The sequence below is a fragment of the Pristiophorus japonicus genome, chromosome 1 (assembly GCF_044704955.1).
Source record: "Pristiophorus japonicus isolate sPriJap1 chromosome 1, sPriJap1.hap1, whole genome shotgun sequence".
Classification (NCBI taxonomy): domain Eukaryota; kingdom Metazoa; phylum Chordata; class Chondrichthyes; family Pristiophoridae; genus Pristiophorus; species Pristiophorus japonicus.
In genome coordinates this window covers 297,100,487-297,127,367 of record NC_091977.1, presented here as the reverse complement: position 1 = coordinate 297,127,367, position 26,881 = coordinate 297,100,487, and the positions used below count along the sequence as shown (strand labels likewise).

General features: G+C 43.9%; 1 protein-coding gene across 1 annotated transcript in view; it reads right to left on the bottom strand.

The window, feature by feature from the left end:
- Positions 1–24,119, bottom strand: part of LOC139250721 (grainyhead-like protein 2 homolog) — a 185,034-nt gene extending 160,915 nt beyond the window's left edge. Inside the window, exons 1-3 of the mRNA XM_070873120.1 lie at positions 23,739–24,119; positions 802–988; positions 632–699 (exon numbers count right to left, since the gene is read on the bottom strand). Of these exons, the coding sequence (XP_070729221.1) occupies positions 632–699; positions 802–988; positions 23,739–23,758 (275 nt within the window). The 5' untranslated portion in view covers positions 23,759–24,119. The remainder of the gene's footprint in view (positions 1–631; positions 700–801; positions 989–23,738) is intronic.
- Between the last annotated feature and the right edge of the window lie 2,762 nt (positions 24,120–26,881).

Sequence of the window (26,881 nt, the reverse complement as noted above, 5' to 3'; positions counted from 1 at the left end):
TGAGCACCTTGAGTCTCAATGCCGAGAGCATGCAGAAATCAAGCGCAGGCAGCGGAAAGAGCGTGCGGCAAACCTGTTCCACTCACCCTTTCCCTCAACGACTGTCCCACCTGTGACAGGGACCGTGGTTCTCGTATTGGACTGTTCAGCCACCTAAGGACTCATTTTTAAGAGTGGAAGCAAGTCTTCCTCGATTCCGAGGGACTGCCTATGATGATGATGGTACCTTATTTTAGCTGTTGCAGGCTAGGGACACTGGTCTGCATGTTCCACTCTCCCCATTTGTACCATCAATTTGTTCTGATCTGCACGTAGCCCCATGGTATGCCAGATCATGGGGAAAACCTGGGAGCATATTCCTAGATGTGGATAGGCTTCATTCGCTGCGAATGTTGAGGAATCTTTCTGGTGTGGTTTAATGTTACCTTGCTGAGTAGTGGAGGATTCCACTGAGGCTGAGAGGCGGTCTACCCACAGAGGTTATCTACCCGACAATTCAGCCTTTCTATACATCCCTGGGCACCACTGAAACCCGGCTAGGAATTCATTCATGCCATCATTTCATTCCCCCGTCCCCACATGTCCCCACACAATCACCGTCCACCAAAGATCATAACATTAATAAATATACCTTTTTTCTTGATCATCCTGTGCATCAGCTGCTTTACCAATTGGCATGAGTCTCTTGTCCCTGGGGACCTAACAACAGAACAAAATCCCAAATGTGAAAATAACAACAAGGTGGTTGCAAAAGAGAAGACTGGTTGGAAAACAGTAAGTGATATGTATAAGCAGACAAACCTTGTAGTAATCATAAAGCAATCCTAAGGCAGCAGCACTATCTTCATCACCATTAATGCTCATCATCGCTTTTGTGGCAGCTGTCAATGGATTTTCAAGGTATGATTTCCAAGCCTCATCTTCACTTGTATAGGCACGTCTGGGATGGAAGTTGGTGTCATTCTGTAGTACTACCACCAAGCGCTTACTGTCGGCAACAGAAGAGAATTGGTTTGATTAGTGTTCGGTGCCTATTTGAACAGATATTACTACGGGTATGATAGTGTAGTGGTTGTAGCAACAAACGAGCAACCAGAGGTCACGATTTCAAATTCTACCTTAGAAAGGTGTGAAACTGACAAATAAATTTGATAATTTTTGTGTTGGCACCAGAGAAAAGGAAACACTTATCATTACAGCTGCCGGATTGTTGTAAAAATCCAAAGGTTCATGAATGCCCTTCGGGAGGCAGGGGGCGGGAGAGGGTGTGGAACTGGTCACTCCCTACTCGATCTGGCTACACATGACTCTAAACCGCCTCTAAACAATGGCAACACCTTTTCGTGGTAACTGGGGACTGGCAATAAATGCGGCCACATCAGCACATACACACCCCGAGAACAAACATTTTAAGGATAACAGAGTAGAAATCTGTTTTAGGCAGTTATTGCATCTATTGCCTGTGATATGCCCCGCCCAATATTCAGTCCTACTGAAGTTAGTGAAACGGAATAGCGGGCGGTGCGTATAAAGGGCACCGATATGATAGCCCTGATTTGCATTCCTGTGCAAAACGGATTTCTACATCAGCAAGTCTACTGCAGCAACAATCCTTTTTGAAATAGTTTACATTTTTGTAGATTGGTGATCTTAGACTCACCATCAGTGATTAGTAGAATCATTCTCCATTGCAAAATATAGATACCGGAGGAATAAGATGAGGTAACACCTTTTGTGGTGTCCTAAATCGAACTTAAAAAATACAGATCAGATATGTATTGTCTGAACTTACAGAAAGTAATGTATACATGGACACCAAATCCTGAGCCCCCGGGTTATTTTTTTCACTCAATCGTTAATTTTATTGCAATTATTAAAAACATTTCTCCCCTCCGTACTACATACTTGCAGGGGAAGGATAGCTGACTTGCAACTGAGATTTTGCCAATGTTGCTCAACTAATCTGGAGGTGAATCATCTTGGAGAATGAAGGGAAGCCCCATGTGGGGGAATAACTAAGCCACAAACCCACATGGAACCACATGCCAGCAAGGGGGCAATGCCTTCGGAGGAAACGAGGATGGGAGAAAATTGTTGAGAATTTTTTTTAACTACATTGATGCAAACCGCAAAATAAGAACTTCACAATCAGTTCGTAAGACTGCATTAATTTGAAAATCACAACAATATTCTAGACAAGAGAATTAGAAGATGGGCAACATACATTTAAAAAAAAAATGTAACTCTGGAGTTGCCATGGCAGAGGGTCAGACCTGGATCCAGTACAGAATTTTTACTGGAACTTTAACAGAAAACTGATTATCAACAGACCTGAACAATGGCACCAAAAGAATAAATCTACCATGCATGTGTAGGGTTATTTTTGGAGCATTTCCTTCCTATTAAAGGCCATTCTGAAAACCTGGCTCTTAATGACATCCTAGCAGAAACTTCTTTACCCAGAGTGGTGAGAATGTGGAACTTGCTACCACAGGGAGTGGGGGGGTTGAAGTGAATAGTATAGATGCATTTAAGGTGAAGCTAGACAAGCATATGAGGCAGAAGGGAATAGAGGGTTATGCTGAAAGATTTTGATGAGGAAAGATGGGAGAAGGCTCGAGTGGATCATAAATGCCAGCATGGACTGCTTGGGCTGACTGGCCTGTTTCTGTGCCATATATCCTACGTAATGTAAAAATGTAAAGCAATTTTTTTTTTTTTAAACTTGAGAAACCTAATTGGGCAGCCATGACCCATAGTGCAGGACATTGCTAAGGATGTAACACGTAGGAGAGATGGTAGTAACTAGATGAAGCAAGGCCTGGAAGCCGGAGCTAAGGTAATATGTTCCACAGCTCTAAGGTCCTCAGACAGAATCAGTAAGACACAGTGCAATATGTCTTAGTTTTAAAACATTCATCCACAAACAGGAAGAACATGTCACATGTGTACTTGGAGCTTAGGAGGAGTAAGAGAGGAAAACTTCGAGAAGCAGTAGCATAGACAACACAGAGCGAGGAGTGGAAGGGAGAGAGAAGAGGCAGAAAGAAAGAAATGTATTTATATAGCGCCTTTCACAACCACCGAACGTCTCAAAGTGCTTTACGGCCAATGAAGTACTTTTGGAGTTTAGTTACTGTTGTAATGTGGGAATTGCGCACAGCAAACCCCCACAAACAGCAATGTGATGATGACCAGATAATCTGTTTTTGTTATGTTGATTGAGAATAAACGTTGGCCAGGACACCGGGGATAACTCCCCTGCTCTTCTTCGAAATAGTGCCATGGGATCTTTTATGTCCAGCTGAGAGGGCAGACGGGGCCTCGGTTTAACATCTCATCCAAAGACGGCACCTCCAACAGTGTAGCACTCTCTCAGCACTGCACCGGAGTGTCAGCTTAGATTTATGTGCTCAAGTTCCTGGAGTGGGGCTTGAACCCACAACCTTTTGACTCAGAGGCGAATGTGCTCATCATCATCATCGGCAGTCCCTCAGAATCGGGGAAGACTTGCTTCCACTCTTAACATGAGTCCTTAGGTGGCTGAACAGTCCAATATGAGAACCACAGTCCCTGTCACAGGTGGGACAGATAGTTGTTGAGGGAAAGGGTAGATGGAACTGGTTTGCTGCATGCTCTTTCCGCTGCCTGCACTTGATTTCGGCATGCTCTCGGCGATGAGTGCTACCCACTGAACCACAGCTGACACAGAGAAAGGAAGGATTGAGAGACAGACACAAGGAAGTCTGACGTTAGTGAAGAGAGAGAGGACAAATGGCCTTTATTGCAAAGGGTATGGAGTATAAAAGTAGGGAAGTCCTGCTACAACTGTCATCATAGGCTGTCCCTTGAAACGAGGATGACTTGTTTCCACGCCAAAAAAGGATGAGTTCACAGGTGTTTCAATGAAGGACCTAATATTCCAGGTACCTGAACTACACGTTGAAGGGTGGAAAATGCCTGTGCATGGATTTTAAAAAATTTTTTAAACGTGTGGTGGCCGTTGCACACCAGCCACCACACGGGCTTGACAGAGCTAGGTCTTCGTCCAGTGGCAAGGGTTAACCAAGACGACTGGAGACCTGCTCTGCTGCACGGACCTAGTGCACTCACATATTGCAATGTACTGCCCCTGGGCCCTCGCCTCTTCTGGCCCCAAACTCATGACTCACCTGGGCCCCGATCGCATCGCTCTGCAATCTCTCACTGCTCCTTCGCCCCGACCTCGTGACTTCTGCTGTACCTGCTCATGCTCCATTCACCGACCTGGACCTTGATGACGTCCAATCCAGTTGCCCTCTTCGCTAACGTCGCCATCCTGCACCAGCTTGCATGTACCTTGCAGTGGCATGCCGCCACGCTGCCCATGGCCGCTGCTCGCTGTTCCTTTAATGGCCCCGACCTGCCACTGATGGTCTCTTGCAGGTCGGGGCCGCTGTGCTAGAACTGTACTGGGCGTTGGTCACACCTGGAGTATGCGTACACTTTTGGTCTCCTTATTTGAGGAGGGATATACTTGCATTGGAGACAGTTCGGAGAATATGGTTTGGAGCGGACGGAGCATGCGTCAAAAACTGGAAGGAGCGTATCGCTAAAGCGAAACATAAACTGGAATGGTGGAAGCTGCGCTCACTCTCCATTGCAGAAAAGAACCTGGTCATCAGGAGTGAGGTGCTCTCGGTGTTGTTGTACGTAGCGCAGGTCTGGCCCATACCCTGCTTCTGTGCCGTGGTAGTCACCCAAGTCGTCTTCCATTTCTGGAGATTGAAAATGGACCGTGTCCGCAGAGACACGATGTACAAATCTCTGGACAAAGGAGGAAAGGACGTTCTGAACGTGGCCCTCATCCTGATGGCCACTTTTGTGTGTGGCTGCATCAAGCTGTGCATAGACCCTTCGTACGCAAACACTAAGTGTCAGTGCGTGCTGAGATTCTATCTGTCCCCGGTGTTGCGAAGGATGGATCTGGCCAGGCTGCCGCGGAACGCTCCGACCAGTTGGACCATGCCTCAGCACCTGTCCTTCATGGAAAAGTTTTTCAAGAAAAACATCTTTGACCACAAGGCCATAAAGCAGTGGTCGGCACGCAAGGTCCTGGACGCCCTACAAAAGAAGGAGATGATGGATCCTGTCGGACGGTTCCCCGAGCAGACTGTTGAACTCCTTTGGCAGAATGTCTCATCACCAGAGCTTTCACACAAGCACCAAGACGTAGCTTGGTTGGCAGTGAGTAGGGCCCTACCCGTCAGATCCTTCATGCATAGCCGGGGCTTCAGAGACACTGCACTCTGCCCCAGAGTTGGCTGTGGTGCGGACGAGACTGTCATCCATCTCCTTTGGGACTGCCCCTTTGCAAGGCAGGTCTGGAAGGAGATGCAGTGGATGCTGTCGAGGTTCATCCCAAGCAGCTCTGTAACACAGGACTCTGTGCTCTGCGGACTGTTCCCAGGGACACACACCGGGACGGACATCATCTGCTGCTGGAGAGCCATCAACTTGGTGAAAGACGCACTTTGGTTTTCCCGAAACTTGCTGGTCTTCCTGAGCAAGGAGATATCCACGGCCGAGTGTTGCAGACTGGTGCAATCCAAGGTCCAGGAGTACGTGCTGAGGGATGCACTAAAGATTGGTGCAGTCGCTGCAAAGGCACGATGGGGAAGAGCCACAGTTTAAGGCCCTTCTGCCACGGTAAACTCAGGGGATGGAATCAGACCCCTCTCGGGCTGTACTTGTTAATCTGCTTGTATACATAGAGCGCCATGTACTGAAAAACACCTGTGTTGTGCCATGTATAATGAAAGTCTCTGCGCTGTTTAGTAACTTGTAAAGAAATGTAAATGTATTCTCAACCGTTCCATGTACTGCTTTCATCTGCATAGTGCTACATGTAACGTGATTCGTGATCGGTATTGAAATGTATCCTGGAATCTAATGTAAACCTGTTCTCATCTGCTCCATGTAATACCCTCATTTGTACAGTACTACATGTAATGTGACTTACGGATTGTACTAAACTGTACCTTGAAATGAAATGCCGCTAGTGCATTGTATGGAACTGCTGTCAGCATCCAAATGAATTGTATGGAATTGCTGACCGCAAGGTACTGAGCTATTTTCCAGTGTATTGTGAAAATTTTATATGAATTAAGTATATTTTTGGAAAAAAAAAGTTTGGAGAAGGTTAATAAGATTGATTCCTGAGATGAAGAAAGGTTGAGCAGGTTGGAGTTTAGAAGAATGTGAGGTGATCTTATCGAAACATGTAAGATTCTGAGGGCGCTTGACAGGGTAGATGCAGAGAGGATGTTTCCCCTTGTGGGGGAAGCTAGAACTAGAGGGCATAGTTTCAGAATAAGAGGTCGCCCATTTAAAACGGAAATGAGGAGGAATTTCTTCTCTCAGAGAATTGTGAATCTTTGGAATTCTCTACCCCAGAGAGCTGTGGAGGCTGGGTCATTGAATATATTTAAGGTGGAGATAGACAGATTTTTGAAAGATAAGGGAGTCAAGGGTTATGGGGAGAGGACGGAGAAGTGAGGTTGAGGCCAAGATCAGATCAGCCATGATCTTATTAAATGGCGGAGCAGGCTCGAGGGGCCAAATGGCCTACTTCTGCGCCTATTTCTTATGTGGGACATGACAGTGGGGCGGGGGGCAGGGAGAAGACACTTGGAACAACACACCAGCAAGAAGTCAATGCTTTCAGCTATCCTTGCTTAGAAGAGTTAGTTCCTCATTAGAGCATTATCAGGATAATGAAACAAAAGCTGCCATTGCTTGTGCTGGGATATGATTTTATAGAGCAGCAGAATCAAACACTGCCTTTCTAATGGCCTGAATGAAAAATGGCTGAAGTGAAATAGAAGGTTTATGAGTGGGAACAAGGGAAATGTGGTTACTTAGAATACTTGGACCACTTGAAGTAAACATATGTTAGACTTTTCAGTATGTTACTTTCTCACATTTCATGAAGACCCCCTCACTTTATGAAGATTTTACAGCCCCCACACCTGCACATGCCACACACCAGTATTGGACAGGACAAGCGAGCTGTTTACTGACCCCTGCTGCCCTTATATTTGATTTTGCCCTCTAACTAATAAAACATCACCATTAAACATAAAAAGCTTCCCTCCCCTCCTTTGAAGGTACTGATATCATGGTTGTAGGCAGTCATTACCCCCGCCCTTTCCCTAAGTTGCCATTATTCATGTGCCGATCTAGAACATCATCAGACCATTGGATCATGGTGGTGGTGGTGGGTTCAGCTGACCAACCACACACTTTCCAGCTGGGGTCATTGAATAGTCATCGATAACAGGAATCCCGACTGTTTTATCGAAACCAGTCCAAGCCCACAGTGCTGAGGTCAGGTGTAGTACTCCAACAGCTACCATGAGTGGTCAGATAACTCAATATAGATTGGATATGAAACCTGGTCCGGCTGAATAAACAATTCTATTTTATAGGTGAAAGAACATGCAGCTAATAAAACATAGGCACCACCAATCCCATTGTACAAAGCTCTCCTGCTCTTTGTGTGTCAGAAGTGGAGGGCTTTTGTCACCACTAATTATTCTGTAGCTCTACAAATCTTCATGGGAAAACAATATTAAAAATGTGCACATACATGTTCATGCTGCTAGTATATGTACAGTTTTAACATTTCTTTTGAATATTTGTACCTCCAACAGATTTGAATAGTTACAAGTTACCGGTAAAACTGTTACGTACAGGGGAATGTGAGGGGGCTTGAGGTAGCCATGTTTTTGATATTCCAAACTTCCCTTTTACCTGCACACTTTACAGTAACTATAAGAAGGATATTTGATCTGGTACCTGGGATATCTGGAAAGCCATTAATAAGAAGGGCTTCCTTTAATCCACTTTTTTTTAAAAAAGTTGCTCTATTTACAGTGTCTAATAGGTGCCGAATTGTGTGTTAGTCCAATTCCTTTTGTTACTATAAATGGCCTGTTAAACTGGTTGCTTTGAGTTGCCCAAGAGTTCCCTCTCTTTTCAGGGCTAAGACCATCATTACATGGCCAGGTTGGAATTAGGAACCTGCTGTAGACAGAAAGAAATACCTGCATTTATATAGTGCCTTTCATGACCACCGGGCGTATCAAAGCGCTTTACAGCCAAAGAAGTACTTTTTTTGAATGCAGTCACTGTTGTAATGTGGGAAACGCGGCAGCCAACTTGCGCACAGCAAGCTCCCACAAACAGCAATGTGATAATGACCAGATAATGTTTCTTTGTTATGTTGATTGAAGGATAAATATTGGCCAGGACACTGGGGATAACTCTTCTGCTCTTCTTCAAAATAGTGTCATGAGATTTTTACGTCAACTTGAGAGAGGGGCCTCGTTTAACGTCTCATCCAAAAGATGGCACCTCCGACATTGCAGTGCTCCCTCAGCGTCAGCCTAGATTTATGTACTCAAGTCCTGGGAGTGGGTGGGAATGGGAGGGGGGCCAGTGAGGGGGGGGGGGGGGTGGGTGGGGGGAGTATATTATAGCTGAACTTGCTCCTATCCTGACCCTCCATCCACACACATGCACTTCCAGCACAGGATATCAAACAAAAAACCGGAGTGTGCAATTATCCCTTCCCTGACCCTGGCACACTGTAATTATAGCACTCCTGCCAACAACAACTTGTATTTTTATAGCGCCTTTAACGTAATAAAACGTCCCAAGGCATTTCACAGGAGTATTACAAAACTAAATTTGACACCGAGCTACATAAGGAGATATTAGGGCTGATGACCAAAAGCTTGGTCCAGGAGGTAGGTTTTAAGGAGTGTCTTAAAGGAGGAGAGAGAGCTAGAGAGGCTGAGAGGTTTAAAATAAGGAATAGGAGCAGGAGTAGGCCATACGGCCTCTCGAGTCTGCTCCGCCATTTAATACGATCATGGCTGATCCAATCAAGGACTCAGGTCCACTTCCCCACCCGCTCTCCATAACCCCTTATCCCCTTATCGTTTAAGAAACTGTCTATTTCTGTCTTAAATTTATTCAATGTCCCAGCTTCCACAGCTCTCTGAGGCGGCGAATTCCACAAATTTACAACCCTCTGAGAATAAATTTCTCCTCATCTCAGTTTTAAATGGGTGGCCCCTTATTTTAAGATCATGCCCTCTAGTTCTAGTCTCCCCTATCGGTGGAAACATCCTCTCTGCATCCACCTTGTCAAGCCCCCTCATAACCTTATATGCTTCGATAAGATCACACCTCATTCTTCTGACCAATGAGTAGAGGCCCAACCTACTCAACCTTTCCTCATAAGTCAACCCCCTCATGTCTGGAATCATCCTTATGAAGCTTCTCTGAACTGCCTCCAAAGCAATTATATCCTTTCTTAAATATGGACACCAAAACTGCACGTAGTATTCCACGTGTGTTCTCACCAATACCCTGTATAACTGTAGCAAGACTTCCCTGCTTTTACGCTCCATCCCCTATGCAATAAAGGCTAAGATTCCATTGGCCTTCCTGATCACTTGCTGTACCTGCATACTAAGCTTTTGTGTTTCATGCACAAGTACCCCCAGGTCCCGCTGTACTGCAGCACTTTGCAATCTTTCTCCATTTAAATAATAACTTGCTCTTTGATTTTTCCTGCCAAAGTGCATGACCTCATACTTTCCAACATTATACTCCATCTGCCAAATTTTTGCCCACTCACTTAGCCTGTCTATGTCCTTTTGCAAATTTTTTGTGTTCACACACATTGCTTTTCCTCCCATCTTTGTATCATCGGCTACGTTACACTCAGTCCCTTCTTCCAAGTCGTTAATATAGATTGTAAATAGTTGGGGTCCCAGCACTGATCCCTGCGGCACCCCACTAGTTACTGGTTGCCAATCCGAGAATGAACCATTTATCCCTACTCTCTGCTTTCTGTTCGTTAGCTGATCCTCTATCCATGCTAATATATTACCCTCAATCCCGTGAACTTTTATCTTGTGCAGTAACCTTTTATGTGGCACCTTGACAAATGCCTTCTGGAAGTCCAAATACACCACATCCACTGGTTCCCCTTTATCCACTCTGTTCCTTACATCCTCAAAGAATTCTAGGGAAGGCGTTCCAGAGCTTGGGGCCTCGGCAACAGAAGGCACGGCCACCAATGGTTGAGCAATTATAATCAGGGATGCTCAAGAGACCAGAATTAGAAGAGCGTAGCTATCTTGGGGAGTTGTGGGGCTGGAGAGATAGGGAGGGGTGAGATCATGGAGGAATTTGAAAACAAGGATGAGAATGTAGGTCAGCTAGCACAACCTCACAATTCTCCCCACCCCCACACCCTGCCCCTCCCCACCACAAGCTAAGATCAATTAACTCAGCACAGCTCAAAATGAACCACAGACCTTCCTGGTCCATACAGCTTAAAAATTATGATTTTACCTCTAAGCCGTTGGGATAGCCTTTAGCCCAGTCTTTAACTACCAGTTTCCCGAACAACACCAGCAACATGCAAAGGAGAAAATTGGATAGAGCTGCTGTTGGAGGGAGAACGGGAGCAATGTGAGAAACATTTGGCATAGTTTGTCTTTAAACGTTTTACATTGAACTGGGCTATATCATCCCTTTCCATCTGTGATATCCCATTTGTGCTGCGGAGTCACTACTTGTATTTGCATATGCACATTTAGTCCAAACACACATTTGCAACTTTATCATTCTGGTTATAGATGGTCGCTGAGCTCAAAGGTAATTCAATTCAAGCCATCAATGTGCAGATCAGGCTTTAAATTGCCAATTTCACACAGAAGCCTCGACTTCCAATTGGCATTCTTGTAATGCTGACAGCAGCTATCGATATTAAAAAGGCACTGATGGGAAAGTCCAGGCTAGAGAGACCTGAAGGGTGCTTATAGGGGAAGTGAAACAATTCACGCTGCTATAGTATAAGATTGCCAATGCTGGTTTGACATATTCCTGGAGATTTCATCCCCTGATTTCAACCACCCCACCCAGCCAAATGACCTTTTCCCTCGTCTCCAGCAAGTTGAAATCTAATAATCAAAAGTGTTAAAAAAAATATATATTTTTTCTCCTGGATTGCTCACAGTTAACTCCCCTGAAGGTCGAGAGGATAAAGGCACTGCCCAGTGCAGCACTAAACCATACGAGAAGATGCAGAGGACATGAAACTTGGAAGTGTCGTTAAACAGTGAGGAAGATAGTAATAGACTTCAAGAGGGCATTGACAGGCCGGTGGAATGGGCAGACACATGGCAGATGAAATTTAATGCAGAAAAGTGTGAGGTAATGTATTTTAGTAGGAAGAATGAGGAGACACAATACATGCTAAATTATACATTGTAAAAGGGGGTGCAAGAAGAAAGAGACCTGGGGGTAATTGTGCACAAATCTTTGAAGGTGGCAGGACAGGTTAATAAAGCAGATAATAAAGCATATGGGATCCTAGGCTTTATAAATAGAGGCATCAAGCCAGTAAGTTATGTAGGTACTGTCCTCCATCCCCTTCAAATCTGCTGTCATCACCTCCTACCTCCTCAAAAAAACCCACCTTTGACCCCTGTCCTTGCAAACTACCACACTCTCTCCAAAGTCCTTGAATATGCTGTCGCCTCCCATATCCATGGCCATCTAACCCGGATCTCCATGATTGAATCCCTCCGATCAGGTTTTTGCTCCTGCCACAGTATTGACAGCTCTTATCAAAGTCAATAAAGACATCCTTTGTGACTGTGACAAAGGTAAACTACCCCTTCTCATCCTTCTAGACCTGTCTGTAGCCTTTGACATGGCTGACCACTTCATCCTCCATCAACGGCTCTCTACTGTCATCCAGCTGAATGGGACAGCACTCGCCTGGTTCCATTCTTATCTATCCATGTCGTAGCCAGAGAATCCCCTACAATGGCTTCTCTTCCCACTTTCGCACCATTACCTCTGGTGTCCTCCTCCTATTTCTCATCTACATGCTGCCCCTTGACGACATCATCTGAAAACACAGCATCAGGTTCCACATGTATGCTGATGACACCCAGCTCTACCTCTCCACCACCTCTCTCGACCCCTCCACTGTCTCTAAATTGGCAGACTGCTTATCCGACATCCATTGTCTTTGGTCCCCGCCACAAACTCCGTTCCATAGCAACTGACTCCATCCCTCTCTCTGGCAACTGTCTGAGGCTGAACCAGACTGCTCACAACCTTGGTGTCATACATGACTCCGAGATGAGCTTCTGACCACATATCTGCGCCATCACTAAAACCGCCCATCTCCACCCCTGCCTCAGCTCATCTGCTGCTGAAGCCCTCATCCATGCCTTTGTTACCTCTAGACTTCACTATTCCAACGCATTCCTGGCCGGCCTCCCATCTTCCACCCTCCATAAACTTAAGGTTATCCAAAACTCTGCTGCCCATATCCTAACTCGCACCAAGTCCCGTCAAATTTGCGGATGACACTAAGTTGGGTGGCAGTGTGAGCTGCGAGGAGGATGCTATGAGGCTGCAGAGTGACTTGGATAGGTTAGGTGAGTGGGCAAATGCATGGCAGATGAAGTATAATGTGGATAAATGTGAGGTTATCCACTTTGGTGGTAAAAACAGAGAGACAGACTATTATCTGAATGGTGACAGATTAGGAAAAGGGGAGGTGCAACGAGACCTGGGTGTCATGGTACATCAGTCATTGAAGGTTGGCATGCAGGTACAGCAGGCGGTTAAGAAAGCAAATGGCATATTGGCCTTCATAGCGAGGGGATTTGAGTACAGGGGCAGGGAGGTGTTGCTACAGTTGTACAGGGCCTTGGTGAGGCCTGGAGTATTGTGTACAGTTTTGGTCTCCTAACTTGAGGAAGGACATTCTTGCTATTGAGGGAGTGCAGCGAAGGTTCACCAGACTGATTCCCGGGATGGCGGGACTGACCTATCAAGAAAGACTGGATCAACTGGGCTTGTATTCACTGGAGTTCAGAAGAATGAGAGGGGACCTCATAGAAACGTTTAAAATTCTGATGGGTTCAGACAGGTTAGATGCAGGAAGAATGTTCCCAATGTTGGGGAAGTCCAGAACCAGGGGTCACAGTCTGAGGATAAGGGATAAGCCATTTAGGACCGAGATGAGGAGAAACTTCTTTACCCAGAGAGTGGTGAACCTGTGGAATTCTCTACCACAGAAAGTTGTTGAGGCCAATTCACTAAATATATTCAAAAGGGAGTTAGATGAAGTCCTTACTACTAGGGGGATCAAGGGGTATGGCGAGAAAGCAGGAAGTGGGTACTGAAGTGCATGTTCAGCCATGAACTCATTGAATGGCATTGCAGGCTAGAAGGGCCAAATAGCCTACTCCTGCACCTATTTTCTATGTTTCTATGTTTCACCCATCACCCCTGTGCTTGCTGACCTACATTGGCTCCCAGTTAAGCAACCTCGATTTAAAAATTCTCATCCTTGTTTTCAAATCCCTCCATGGTCATGCCCCTCCCTATCTCTGTAATCTCCTGTCCTACATCCTCAGAAATCTGCGCTCCTCCTATTCTGGCATCTTGCACATCCCCGATTTTAATCGCTTCACCATTGGCAGCCATGCCTTCAGCTGACTAAGCCTGCATCTCTACCTCTCTTTCCTCTTTCAAGACGCTCTTTGACACCTACCTCTTTTTCAAGCTTTTGGTCATCTGCCCTAATATCCCCTTATGTGGCTCAGTGTCAAATTTTGCTTGATAACACTCCTGTGAGGTGCTTTGGGATGGTTTACTACATTAAAGGCGCTATATAAATACAAGTTGTTGTTAAACCTAAATAAAACACTAGTTCAGTCCCAGCTGAAATACTGTGTCCAATTCCGTGAATCACACTTTAGGAAGGACATGAAGACTTTGGAGAGGATACAGAAGAGTTTTACTAGAATTATACTAAGGATGAGGGATTATAGTTATTTTCATAGACTGGAGAAGCTAGGTTTGCTCTTCTTAGAGCAGGGAAGGTTAAGAGGAGATTTGATAGAGGTGTTCAAAATCATGAAGGGTTTAGACAGAGTAAGTAAAGAGTAACTGTTTCCAATGGTTGAAGGATCGATAACCAGAGGGCACAGATTTAAGGGGATTGGCAAAAAAAAAACAGAGGCGACGTGAGGAAAATCTTTTTATGCAATGAGTGGTTAGGCTTTGGAATGCACTGACTGAAGGGTGGTAAAAACAGATTCCTTTAAAAGGGAATTGGATAAATAGTTGAAGGAGAAAAAATTGCAGGTATATGGGGAAAGAGGAAAGAAGTGGGACTAACTGGATTGCTCTTCAATGGGCCAAATAACCTCCTTCTGTGCTGTACTATTCTATGATTCCTAGCCTGTTCTAAGTCAGTTGGGTATCTACAAATGGCTCCTAGTGCTCCTAAGCTAGGGAGAGAAAAATAACACAAAAGTCAGGGTTCCAGCTCATGGGTATTCGAGCGAGGAGCCTTGATGCGCCAAAGGCCCCTTCTTGACATTGGCTTTTTCCCTAGCACTGTGACCCCATTGAAAGCGCATGTGTGAACAGAACTGCACTCAAACACAAAGCCATTTACAGTTGAACAGCCTGTTGACACTCACAGTCCAGCCTCACATATGAAGACTTGCTCAGGTACCAAAGGGCACCCAGCACCAAAGAAATGTATCCCAATGAAAGGCAGCACAGGTAAGGGAAAAAGAGAACAACATTGGGGGAAATACTTTTAAAGGGAAAAGAAATAAGCAAGTTGATTTGCTGGCAATCCCTGTTGAAAATGTCAATGCTTTCAAATTGTGTAATAGCACCTCTTTGGTACAGGCCTTCAGTCAATGACCTCAAAAAAACAAAAATAGGAACGGACAGCCCTTGTTGATACATTCAGAGGGACCTGGGTGTCCTTGTACACAGATCACAGAAAGTTAACATGCAGGTACAGCAAGCAAAGGGTATGTTAGCCTTTATTACAAAGGGTTTGGAGTACAAGAGTAAACAAGCCACACTAGAATTATATAGGGTCTTGGTGAGACCACACTTGGAGTACTGTACAATTTTAGTCTCCTTACCCAAGGAAGGATATACTTGCCTTAGAGGGAGTGCAACAAAGGTTCAACAGACTGATTCCTGGGATGGGGGGTTTGTCCTATGATGAGAGATTGAGTAGACTAGGCCTATATTCCCTAGAGTTTAGAAGAATGAGAGGTGATGTCATTGAAACATATAAAATTCTTAAGCAGCTTGACAATGTAGATGCTGGGAGGATGTTCCCCCTGGCTGGAGAGTCTCGAACCAGGGCTCACAGTCTCAGGATAAGGGGTCGGCCATTTAGGACTGAGATGAAGAGAAATTTCTTCACTTAGGGCTCAATTTTCCCGAGTGATTTGCGCTGTTTTTTTGGAGCAGGCTGCTCTTTTTGGCCTAAGTTGAAAAAACAGTTTCCCCAATCAATTTTCACCAGTGTAACTCAGTTAGTTACGATTTTTTTAGGTCAGTTTTTTTTCAGCCAAAGAGGGCGTAACCAGCCACCTACGCCAATTAGGGAAGTTTGGCCAGCTGAGAGTTACTCCAGTTCTGCTTAGGCCAGCGGATGTGGCCTCTGCTGAAAAACCTTCCCTAGAGTTAAGGAAATCAGCGCAGGTAAGGAAATTGGTGCAGCAGATGCCCGGACACACTAAAAGAATTGAAAAACACATAGCAGCAATTTACCTCCAACCCCGCCCGAAGGCTGTCTGGTCCCATTCTCCTGGTCTGGTCCCATTTTCGGTCCCCAGTTCACACAGAGAGAGAGAGAGAGGGGGAGAGAGAGAGAGAGAGAGAGCGAGATGGGGTTGGAAGTAAGTTGCTGCTATGTGTTTTTCAATTCTTTTAATGTGTTAGGAGCTGGCTGTATGCTTCACTTTGCAGCCTCAGCTCGCATTGTGTCCCTGGTTACCATGGCAGCCCGATCTTTTTGGCGCAGATCAAGGCTCCACCCCCAAAACTAAAGGTCAGGTTACGCCACGCCAAAATGAAGAAATCCAACTGAGAAACTTAGAATTTTTTTTTTGCCTTACTTAGTACGCCAAAAAAATGCTTTGGGGAAAATTGAGCCCCATAGGGTGGTGAATCTTTGGAATTCTCTGCCCCAGAGGGCTGTGGACGCTCAGTCATTCAGTATATTCAAGACAGAAATCGATAGATTTTTGGATACTATCATCATCATAGGCAGTCCCTCGAAATCAAAGAAGACTTGCTTCCACTCCTGGAGTGAGTTCTTTGGTGGCTGAACAGTCCAATACGAGAGCCACAGACCCTGTCACAGGTGGGACAGATAGTCATTGAGGGAAGGGGTGGGTGGGACTGATTTGCCGCATGCTCTTTCCGCTGCCTGCGCTTGATTTCTGCATGCTCTCGGCATTGAGACTCAAGGTGCTCAGCACCCTCTCGGATGCACTTCCTTCACTTAGGCCGGTCTTGGGCCAGGGACTCCCAGATGTCAGTGGGAATGTTGCACTTTATCAGGGAGGCTTTGAGGGTGCCCTTGTAGCGTTTCCGCTGCCCATCTTTGGCTCGTTTGCCGTGAAGGAGTTCCAAGTAGAGCGCTTGCTTTGGGAGTCTCGTGTCTGGCATGCGAACTATGTGGCCTGCCCAACGGAGCTGACCCTAAGGGAATCAAGGGATATGGGGATAGTGCAGGAAGGTGCAGTTAAGGTAGAAAATCAGCTGTGATCTTATTGAATGGTGGAGCAGGTTCGAAAGGTCAAATGGCCTTCTCCAGCTCCTATTTGTTATGTTCTTACGTGAGTATTAATAAAAAGTTAAATGCCAGCACTTTCAGCGGGAGTTCTCCCAATCTCCTGCCATCTCTTTGGTGAAGATTTGTGATTTTATTTTGTCTTGGATGGGGTAAAATATTTTTCAAAACTTTGGGGTAGAATTTCTGCAGGGTTCCTCAATCCCCTGCCATCTCTTTGGTGGGAGATTGAGGAACCCCGCGGAAATTCTACCCCACAGTTTTAAAGAATATTTGACCTCATCCAAGACAAACTACAATCACAATTCTTCAACAAACTGTGACAAAAATCACACAAAAAAAACATCTGGCATTTAGCAAAGTGCTTTATTGTCTGAGCACGAGACTGAATTTTAATAACGGTCATCCTAGTGAGCAACACAGAAGCTTAATGCAGGGGGAGCCATAAACAAAGGCAGTGCCAAGAATAGACAGGATGCTTTGTGTGAACAGACTGTTTTTATATTATAGAATAGCCTCAGGACCTGCAGCACATCACTGCTCAATATGTTGGGAACCCAGTGTTATATGATTCCTGGCAACAATCAGTAGCAACAGCAATAAGACAAATTACCAGTACATTGCCCCTCAGAATCACTTGAAACAACTCAGCCACTATAAAAGACTGCCCACATTAAAGGAGGTTTAGCCTGCCCCCTGTCTACATGGGTCCCATTTAATTGTTTCTCCAGGAACTAACTTCAATCGCACTCTTTCATTATTGTCCTACTAGGATTCTAAAACCAAGCATCTAAAAATAAGATTATTACAGACATATGCCCATCAATTCAACTGTCACTATTATTGTAATAAGAACATAAGAAACAGGAGCAGCAGTAGGCCATTGGCCTCGAGCCTGCTCCGCCATTCAATATGATCATGTCTGATCTGATCCTGGCCTCAACTCCATTTCCCTGTCCTTTCCCCGTAACCCAAAAATCTGTCTATCTCCAACTTAAATATGTTCGATGACCCAGCCTCCACTGCGCTCTAGGGTAGAAAATTCCAAAGATTCATGACCCTCTGAGAGAGGAAATTCCTCATTTCCGTTTTAAATGGGCGACCTCTTATTCTGAGGCTTAATGTTGCATCATTAGCTGTTTCTCCCTCAGTATTGTTTTAAGAGATCAAGTATTCACTCTAAGCACCACGCTTTGCAGTTGGGTTACCCATCAGGATGCATTTTGAAGCCATTTTTTCTCTCTAACCAATTCTCCCTGCCCCTTCCTGAAGGTGTTGCCTCATTACAGGAATTCAACTGCAAAGGCCCTCCAGTACTTTACCCAAGTTCCATTTATTAGTGTCAGTTTGAGCAGTGAATGTTAGCAGACTTTGGCTACAAGGTATATCACAGCCAAGACCAACCCTGTCCTCACCCAATGTTGACATAGATGAACCTCCAAAAGGGGTCATTAGACAACAACCAGGAGCAGTAATCTGTGCCAATTTTCTCCTTAAATAACAGAAAGTTCATGCAACACCCTTATTGGGCTCCAGTTAAGACCAACTAAATTAGTACAGATCACATTCCTGGTCTACATAGCTTCGCTTCTCACTGAGCCACCCGGAGAACTAAGCCAATTAGGTAATACACGAATTACGTTCCCCAGTAGCCTGGTGGGTAAAGATACTGGCTGGTCTAGAACTAACATCCAAGCCTCAATTTCTGTATATGCACTCAGTCAGGCAATTATTGGAAACCTGACACCCATGGGACCATATCCCACTAAAAGTCAGCACCTTCAGGACAGAAAAGAAGAACATTGGAGGAAGATTTATATCAATTACAATCCATTCAAAAGCCAATTACGGAAACGTACTGCTTAAATCCCTGGCCCAAGATCACCCAAAATGAAGGAAGAGCATCCGGGAGGGCACTGAGCACCTCGAGTCTCGTTGTCGAGAGCTTGCAGAAATCAGCGGAAGGAACGTGCAGCAAACCAGGCTCCCCAGCCACCCCACCCCTTCCTTCAACCACTGTCTGCCCCACCTGTGACAGAGACTGTAGTTCCAACATTGGACTGTACAGTCACCTGAGAACTCACTTTTAGAGTGGAAGCAAGTCTTCCTCGATTCCGAGGGACTGCCTATGATGATGATGACGATGACTGCTTGATATCTGCGATCTGTTTGCTGATATCTTATTTTCAGTCAGAGAATGGAGTTTCACAAGATAACTATGGATGAGGATGGTCATTCAGCTCATCTTAGTTAATCCATTCAAAAAGATCCTAAAGTCCTCGCATTGCAGCATCCAATTGTTTCTTAAATAATTCCAGGGGTTTCACCTGCACAACTCTATCTGGGAGTCAATTTCATCTGTTGACCAGTCTTTGTGTGAAAAACTTCCTAATATCAGTACTAACTTTGCTTTTTACTAGATCAAACTGGTGTTGCATTGTCCTATTTTTTTGCAATTTAAAAGATCTATCTTTTCCATATCGTTTCCTATCTTGTATGTCTACAAGATCAACTCTCAGACATCTCCTTTCAAGCTGAAAAGTTTTCCCAGTCTTTTCTCATCACTCAGACCTCTGACACTATTTCTTGTGGCTCTTCTCTGCACTGCCTCCAGCACTTAAATGTCTCCCTCATATCTTTATGAACAGATCTGAACACAGTACTCAAGGCACAGTCTACCAGTGCATTAAATACTTTGAAGATAACTTGTATTCTACTGTTCTGGTTAGAGTTCAAGATTCCGTTAGCTTTGCTAATTGCTGCTGTGCAGTGGTTGGACATGTTTAGTGTTCAGTCTACTAAGGCTCCTGGGTCTCTTTCAATTTCATCCATAGATACTTCCACACTATTCATGGAGTCCACTTTCCCTTCGTTTGTGTGGTACTTTATACTTACCAAAATAAATGTCACTTGTCATTGCTCTGCCAATTTACCTATTTCATTTGTGACTCATTTTGTAACTTCTGAGCTACATCCCCCCAATTTCCCTGTACATCCTAGTTAGGTATCATCTGACCATTTTCATTGAGTTTCTAAATCCAAATCATTGATAGGACCACTCACGCTTCTAATTCCCAACACTTATATTCTTCAAGTTTATTTCTGATAATCAAGTTAATTATTCAACACAGGATTGAAGTAAAAACTAATGTCTGTAGTTACCCATTAACACCCTTTTTGAATGTGGGAACTTTAGCCTGTTTCCAATCTATGAAAAAAAAAATACCATTTATTAAAATGGGTTATATCAATAACTCCCAAAATAACTCAGTGGGTAAATGCACTGCAGGGTACTAAGCCACCCAGATAAGATCTGATGTTCAATTTATAATCTATGCTTAATTATCTGATCTCAGCTAACACAATGGTACAGAACCCCAATTGCCTTTGGTACTGAACACCACATTTAAGCTAAGACGAAAAAAGAAGATTCAACCATGGTAGAGGCATCTGATCACTATCCAGTGATTGCAGCTAAGTTCATGTATGTACTCAGAATTGGGCTCATCACTCTCTTCCCCACTTCCCCCAATCAACACTACCGGCTCACAAAGGAACTATCTGAATGACATAGCAAAGGGCTACTGGTCCCTATGAAACCATACCCCAAATGTGAGTCAAGAAAGGAGGGAAGAAAGCCCAAACCAAAAAATCAGTACCCATTAACAATATGGGCTGAATACAATGACTTGTCAGTTTACAAATGTTGGGCAAGGATCATTGTCAATTTTCACCATATATTGAAATTTTTTGCTGAAAATCCAGTCCCAAGATGTGTGTTCATTGCATTTGAGACGTGACTGTGCATATTCTGTGCTGTGTGAGATAATATATCAAATTCATCTTTGTGTCTGATTTTCAATGTGAAGAATGGAGAATTCCTTCCACCTCCACCCAAAAAGCAGGGATGAATGGTTCTTTTCGTCTTTTGGATGAGATGTTAAATTGAGGCCCCGTCTGCCCTCTCAAGTGGACGTAAAAGATCCCATGGCATCAACAAGAAAGAAAGACTTACATTTATATAGCGCCTTTCACAATGACCGGACATCTCAAAGCGCTGTACAGCCAATGAAGTACTTTTGGAGTGTAGTCACTGTTGTAATGTGGGAAACATGGCAGCCAACTTGTGCACAGCAAGCGCCCACAAATAGCAATGTCATAATAACCAGATAATCTGTTTTTTTTAATTATATTGATTGAGGGATAAATATTGGGCAGGACACCAGGGATAACTCCCCCGCTCGAAATACTGTAGTGCCATGGTATCTTTTACGTCCACTTGAGAGGGCAGATGGGGCCTCGGTTTAACATCTCATCCGAAAGACGAAAAGAACCAATTCATTCCTGCTTTTTGGGTGGGGGAGGGAATTCTCCATTCTTCACATTGAAAATCAGACACCAAGATGAATTTGATATATTATCACACACAGCACAGAATATGCACAATCACATCTCAAATGCAATGAACACACATCTTGGGACTGGATTCTCAGCACTAAATTTGACTGGAATTCCTTCAGGTGAATTTAGTTATCTATCTTCTAGTCTTGTCCACAGTAGTGTCTAGGTTTTTTTTTTTAAATTGAAAAAAATGCTGTTACTTTTTCTGTCAGTGAATTTGCTGTGCTACTTCACCCTAACTGTTCCTAATCTCAAAATTGGTACTTGCAGCAGCATTGTATACTTCCTGGTTTACCCATGTTATGTGGTACTACCAGAACTGATTTGTATTGCTACATCCACGATTCCAAGCAAACAATCCTTGGCAAACATAGATTAACACAACTGCTTCAACTATACTCTTGCCAGACCTCTTGGAACGATCATTGAGGCCCATAAGAGTGGTGTCCATGAACCATATAAACAATTGTGGGTTGTCATTTAGCTTAACTGTGGCTTTTTTTCAAAGAACTTTATTAGTTTTAGTGATGGTCCGAATAAAGAACATTTTTTAAAAAACTGATGTTCTCTGAATTTACTCTGCTTGTTGGTGCCCAGAGTTCTTCTGGTTTTTGATGCTAAATGTAAAACTTTAATTAAAAGCAAGACTTTTAATTCAGCAATTAAAAACCGACTTCAAATAATTATTAATGGACAATACACTATTATCCATCTGCACGGAGTCAGACAGAGACATGACAGCATGCTAGCTTTAGGTGTGATCTGGTGTTGTCATAATGATGCAATCTGTTGCAAATCCAGGTGCTTCCCAGTTCGTTATTATAAAGAGTCAAAGTGGTTAATATGGAAATAAAACATTCCGAGCAAACAGGATGGATAGATATGTGGAATACAAAATAGCCTTCTATTAATCTTCCACAAAATTGTTTGGTGTGCGTTCCTCTCCTTGCATTACAACAGTGACTACACTCCAAAAGTACTTCACTGGCTGTAAAGCGCTTTGAGACGACCGATGGTCGTGAAAGGCGCTTTATAATTGCAAGTCTTTCTTTCCCATTTATCTCTGGTTGGTGCAACTTGTTGAGGCTCATGTGGACTTAAAAAAAAAGTAGACCCCACTGCTGTTGGTTTAAAAAGTGGATAACATGTCAAAACAATTGTAACTTTAGGAATAGGATCCTTTCCCCCACCCCAGAAAAGCACGCCTACATGGGGAGGAAGCAGGCAAACTAAAAAAAATACACCAGTGGGCAGTCACTGCCCTTTTTAAAGGATGGTCGGGCTGTGCTGCTCATCCCGCAAGCCGCTCTCTGCTGGCGAACAGAACCTGGCCTTAAAGCGAGGAGCCTACGAGAGGTTCAGACCTAACCTCTGTCTCGGCCACAGTCAAACTGCTCTGTAGGAAACATCTTCTGTCACTGTGTCCCTGAGCTCGCAGATGTCCAAGCAGTTGAGTGGTGACTTTAAATAGGGGGAGGGGGTCAAAATGTTAGTACTGGAATTATAACCTGTTGCCACATTTCTTAAAAGAAAAATCAAGAGTGAATAAAAAATCTAAAGAGCTGCGTCTTTCGAAAATTATTAAATGCAAATTCAAAAAATGATAGTGGATGTTGCTAATATTGAAATAATAATGAGCAGAGTGGTGTAACCCAGTTGGCTAGATTGGGTTGGATGGTTTGAACGACCCTGGGAGGCGGTCAGCAGCAGAAGCCCGGGCGGGTCAGTCAGTGCTCTCTGCATGTTACTGATATAAAAGTAGGAGTTTCAAATTACTTCACACAATACGGGAGTGTGTCGATGTCTTGTCCCCTCTTGCTTCTCATTTAAAAAATAGTTAAACTACCCTTTTGCAAGTTTTGATGCAAACTGGAAAAAAAAGGAAACTCAATGGGCAATCGTGTGTGCTCTCACTGTAAACCAGTCACGTCAAACTTCCCCAATACAGTGGAGGGTGAAGGTGAATCCCTCCCGTTTTGGGGAATCTCCACCGCGGGTGTGAGTTGTTGGCCGGGTGTGTGGGGTGGTTGTTGGCCGGGTGTGTGGGGTGGTTGTTGGCCGGGTGTGAGTGTTAGGCCGGGCCGGGCCGGGCCGGGCCGGGCGGGAGCTCAGTCCCAGGTGCGGCTGCGATGACTCGGGCTGTCCAGGTGAGTGAGAGCCGCCTAGCCCCGGCTCTGGGAAGCCCCACACACACACAGGCTGACAGGATCCCAACACCATGTACACACTGGCGATCCAGACAGGAGGAGGGGGAGAAAATCATCAATTCGAAAACAAAACCAAGAAGGTTCACTTGTTAGAGTTATTTTTAAGTTGATGAAGCCCCCGAATCGTCCGTCAGAAAATGGCCGATGAAGGAGTTGCTGGGTGTTGTGTGTGGGACTTGGAAAAAGCTCTTTTGTGCCAAACACCACGGTTATTACTAACCTGCACTTTTCAATCATTTAAAAAAAATGGGTATTAATTTAAAAAAACATTCCTAATCACAAAATAGTCCATGTGTAGGTAAAGGCACCGGTTTGTCGAGTTAGCCAGAGGAGGGGGTGTCTGGTGGTGGTGGGGGGGCTGAGAGACCATTAAAGATAAAGCAGCGGATAAAGAGACAGCCAGAACCAGTAGGTTCACTTACTTGTCCATCTCCTGTGACATATTTCTCCAGCTCTTCCCCGCTTCTCTTCTTGCGAAACTGGACTTTCAAGTCGGTGCAGTGCGGTGCGGTCTGACGGCACAACCCGGGCTACAGGTAATTCCTCTTTTCCACTTTCTGCCGAACCGGTGCGCTGAGCAGTCCCACGATGTACCTGGACTACATAAGACTTACAGGACTGCATAGAAGGGGGCAATCAATTCAAAACTTTAACAAAATAATGTATACCAGGGCAAGACTGTAAGTGGGTATACAAAGTAATAATTAATAGGGGAATTACCAACAAAAAAACAAGTGTGATTTTTTTTTGTGATGTGTGAAAATGTAGATTTCAGTTGGGTGAGGTGCTGGAGGTAAAAGTTGCGTTTTTACAGGCTGAGCGCTTTCAGATTCCAGTGGGCGGCACCCACCGTCGAAGCCAGGTAAGTGACTGGATGAAAGGTACAAAGATCCGCCCACCTTAACTTCACACACATACACTCAGAGACAGTGAGAGGTACTGTACCTGAGAGAGAGAGAGCAAGGGTATCTAATCTTGGAGAATCACACACCTGAAAAACGGAGAAGAGTAGAAAGCTGGTAATATGAAATAGAAATAGACAGTGCTGGAAATATGGAGCTTAATGCCTAGATTGAAGGAAAGTGCATGAAGATAAACTGCAAAAATTAAGATGAAGGCAAGCAACTGAGAGAGAAGTGGAAAAAACTTCCCAGAGAGATTACAAGTACTGTTTGTTATAATATGCAGATCTTTCTGAAAGAATGTCCACAATATACTGACTGGAGGAAACAGAATATTTTAACAGTGTGCTTACTCGCTTGAAAGAATGTAATAGTGTTCTTTGTCATGTGTGGCTGTAGAAATGTATATATAGTAACTTCTTCTGCAAAGTATTTCTTGGTTAGGATTGCAACACAATTGTTAATCATTCAGTCGGTGTATCAACGACATGAGGCACACTGTCCATCACCATCTGTTCTGACAGCTGTTTGTACTGAAATTGACTCAAAACTGAATAAAACAACTCCATGAAGTTTACAGTGTATACCGACTTTATTTTTTCAAAAAGCAACAATCTGGAATAGTTTCAAGGCAGTAATCTAATCTCAAGATTCAGATGACAGTTATAAGCCACTGCAGTGTTGCTTTTATGTTTTATAACACTACTTGATTAGATTACTGCTGTGCAATTACTCCCAGGTACAGTATCCATTATTCACCTTCCAATACAAACTGGTGTAGATGGTGATTGTAAGCTTAAAAGATAGAAGTGTGATAGGTTATCTTCTGTGTTTGTTACTTACACTTTTTAAGAAATCCAGATTTGAAACATTAAATGTAAATCAAGTTGACATGAATGCTTTGTGTAAATATACATATTTATACAGGGCACGATTAGCTCCACTGCTGGCTATGTGGGGATATATGCACCAAGTAGTGTGTTACTTGGGTTTGATCCCTGGGCTATACCGAGTTAGTTGGAGTAGAACAAATAATTGATGTCGGTATCCTCGTGTTAAGAAGGGGAAAAATCACCCAAGGTTTTCACTCCTGATTGTTATCCAGTGACTCCTTCTGAAAAGTGCATACTTTTGACTGTCAGGTGATGATGGGATCAGAAACAAAAGCGCTCGAGACACTCAGCTGGTCAGGCAGCATCTGTCGAGAGAAATAGTACATTCTGTGGAGACCCTCAGTTCAATATTCTAGGCTTACACATGAAGAATAGACACTTGGATGAGGTCCAGACTACTGCTGCTCACTGATGAACCATACCCCAAAATAGATTATCGCTTTCAGGAAAGATTGAAGTTCAAACTTACTAGGCAGAACTTGCAACATTGTGATATGGGAGAGAGAGAATGGTTGTAAGAAAGAATGACTTGCATTTATATAGCGCCTTTCACGACCACCAGACATCTCACAGCGCCTTTACAGCCAATGAAGTACTTTTTGAACTGTAGTTACTGTTGTAATGTTGGGGGATAGCATTAGAGGAAGGAGGCTTGCAGCAAGAGACAAAGTATGCTAAGGATCAGACTCCTTTCCAATGAGTGTTCTAACACCAGTGTTGTGGCAAGAGACTCTGAGGAGTCAGAGCAATGAAGCCTACCTTAAGAAGTGGGAGTAGGGGCTGATGTTTATCATTGAAAATCAGACAACAGTATCAAGGATAAGCTTAGCTTGATGGTAAAGCCATTGATTATGTCCAGAGGAAGCAGGGCTCAACAATATAGATACTAGACAATGTTTTATAAACAAACTACAGATGATGAAAATCTGGAACAAAAGCAAAGTGTTAGAAGCATTCAGCAGGTCAAGCAGCATCTGTGGAAAGAATACGCATGTTGAAGTTTCAGATGTGGACCCTTGTTATCTGAAAGGAGAAAAAATTGTTTTTTGTTGCCCAGTTCTGATTTTCTGATAGGCAAGTTAACATTTCAGGTATATAACCTGTTATCTCTGCAAATGCTGCTAGATCTGCTGAGCGTCTCTAGCATTTTCTGTTTTAGTTTCCTTCGCATGTTGTGAAATTAGAAACAATAATCAATATTTATTATAATGTCAGCTGTGGCTCAGTTGGCAGCACACTCACCCGATTCAGAAGGTTGTGGGTTCAAGTCCCACTCCAGGGACTTGAGCACATAAATTTGGACTGATCTTGCAGTGCAGTGCTGAGGGAGTGCTGCACTGCCGGAGGTGTCGTCTTTCGGATGAGACGTTAAACCAGGTGGACGTAAAAGATCCAAAGGTACTATTTCAAAGAAGAGCAGGGAAATTATCCCTGGTGTCCTAGGCAATATTTATCGTTCAATTAACATCACTAAAACAGATTATCTAGTCATTATGTTGTTTGTGGGAGCTTGCTGTGCGCAAATTGGCTGCTGCGTTCCCTACAATACAACAGTGCCTACTTTTCAAAAAGTATTTAATTGGCTGTAAATTGTTTTGGGATGTCCAGTGGTAGTGAAAGGCAGTAAATGCAAGTCTTTCCTTTTTTAAATTATTGACAATGGAATACCCTGAATCTAGCCAAGATTTAGTTGAAATATTATAGATTGACTGTGACCAATGCTGGATTTATAATAACAATAAAGCAATCAATTATCGTATTTATTATGTT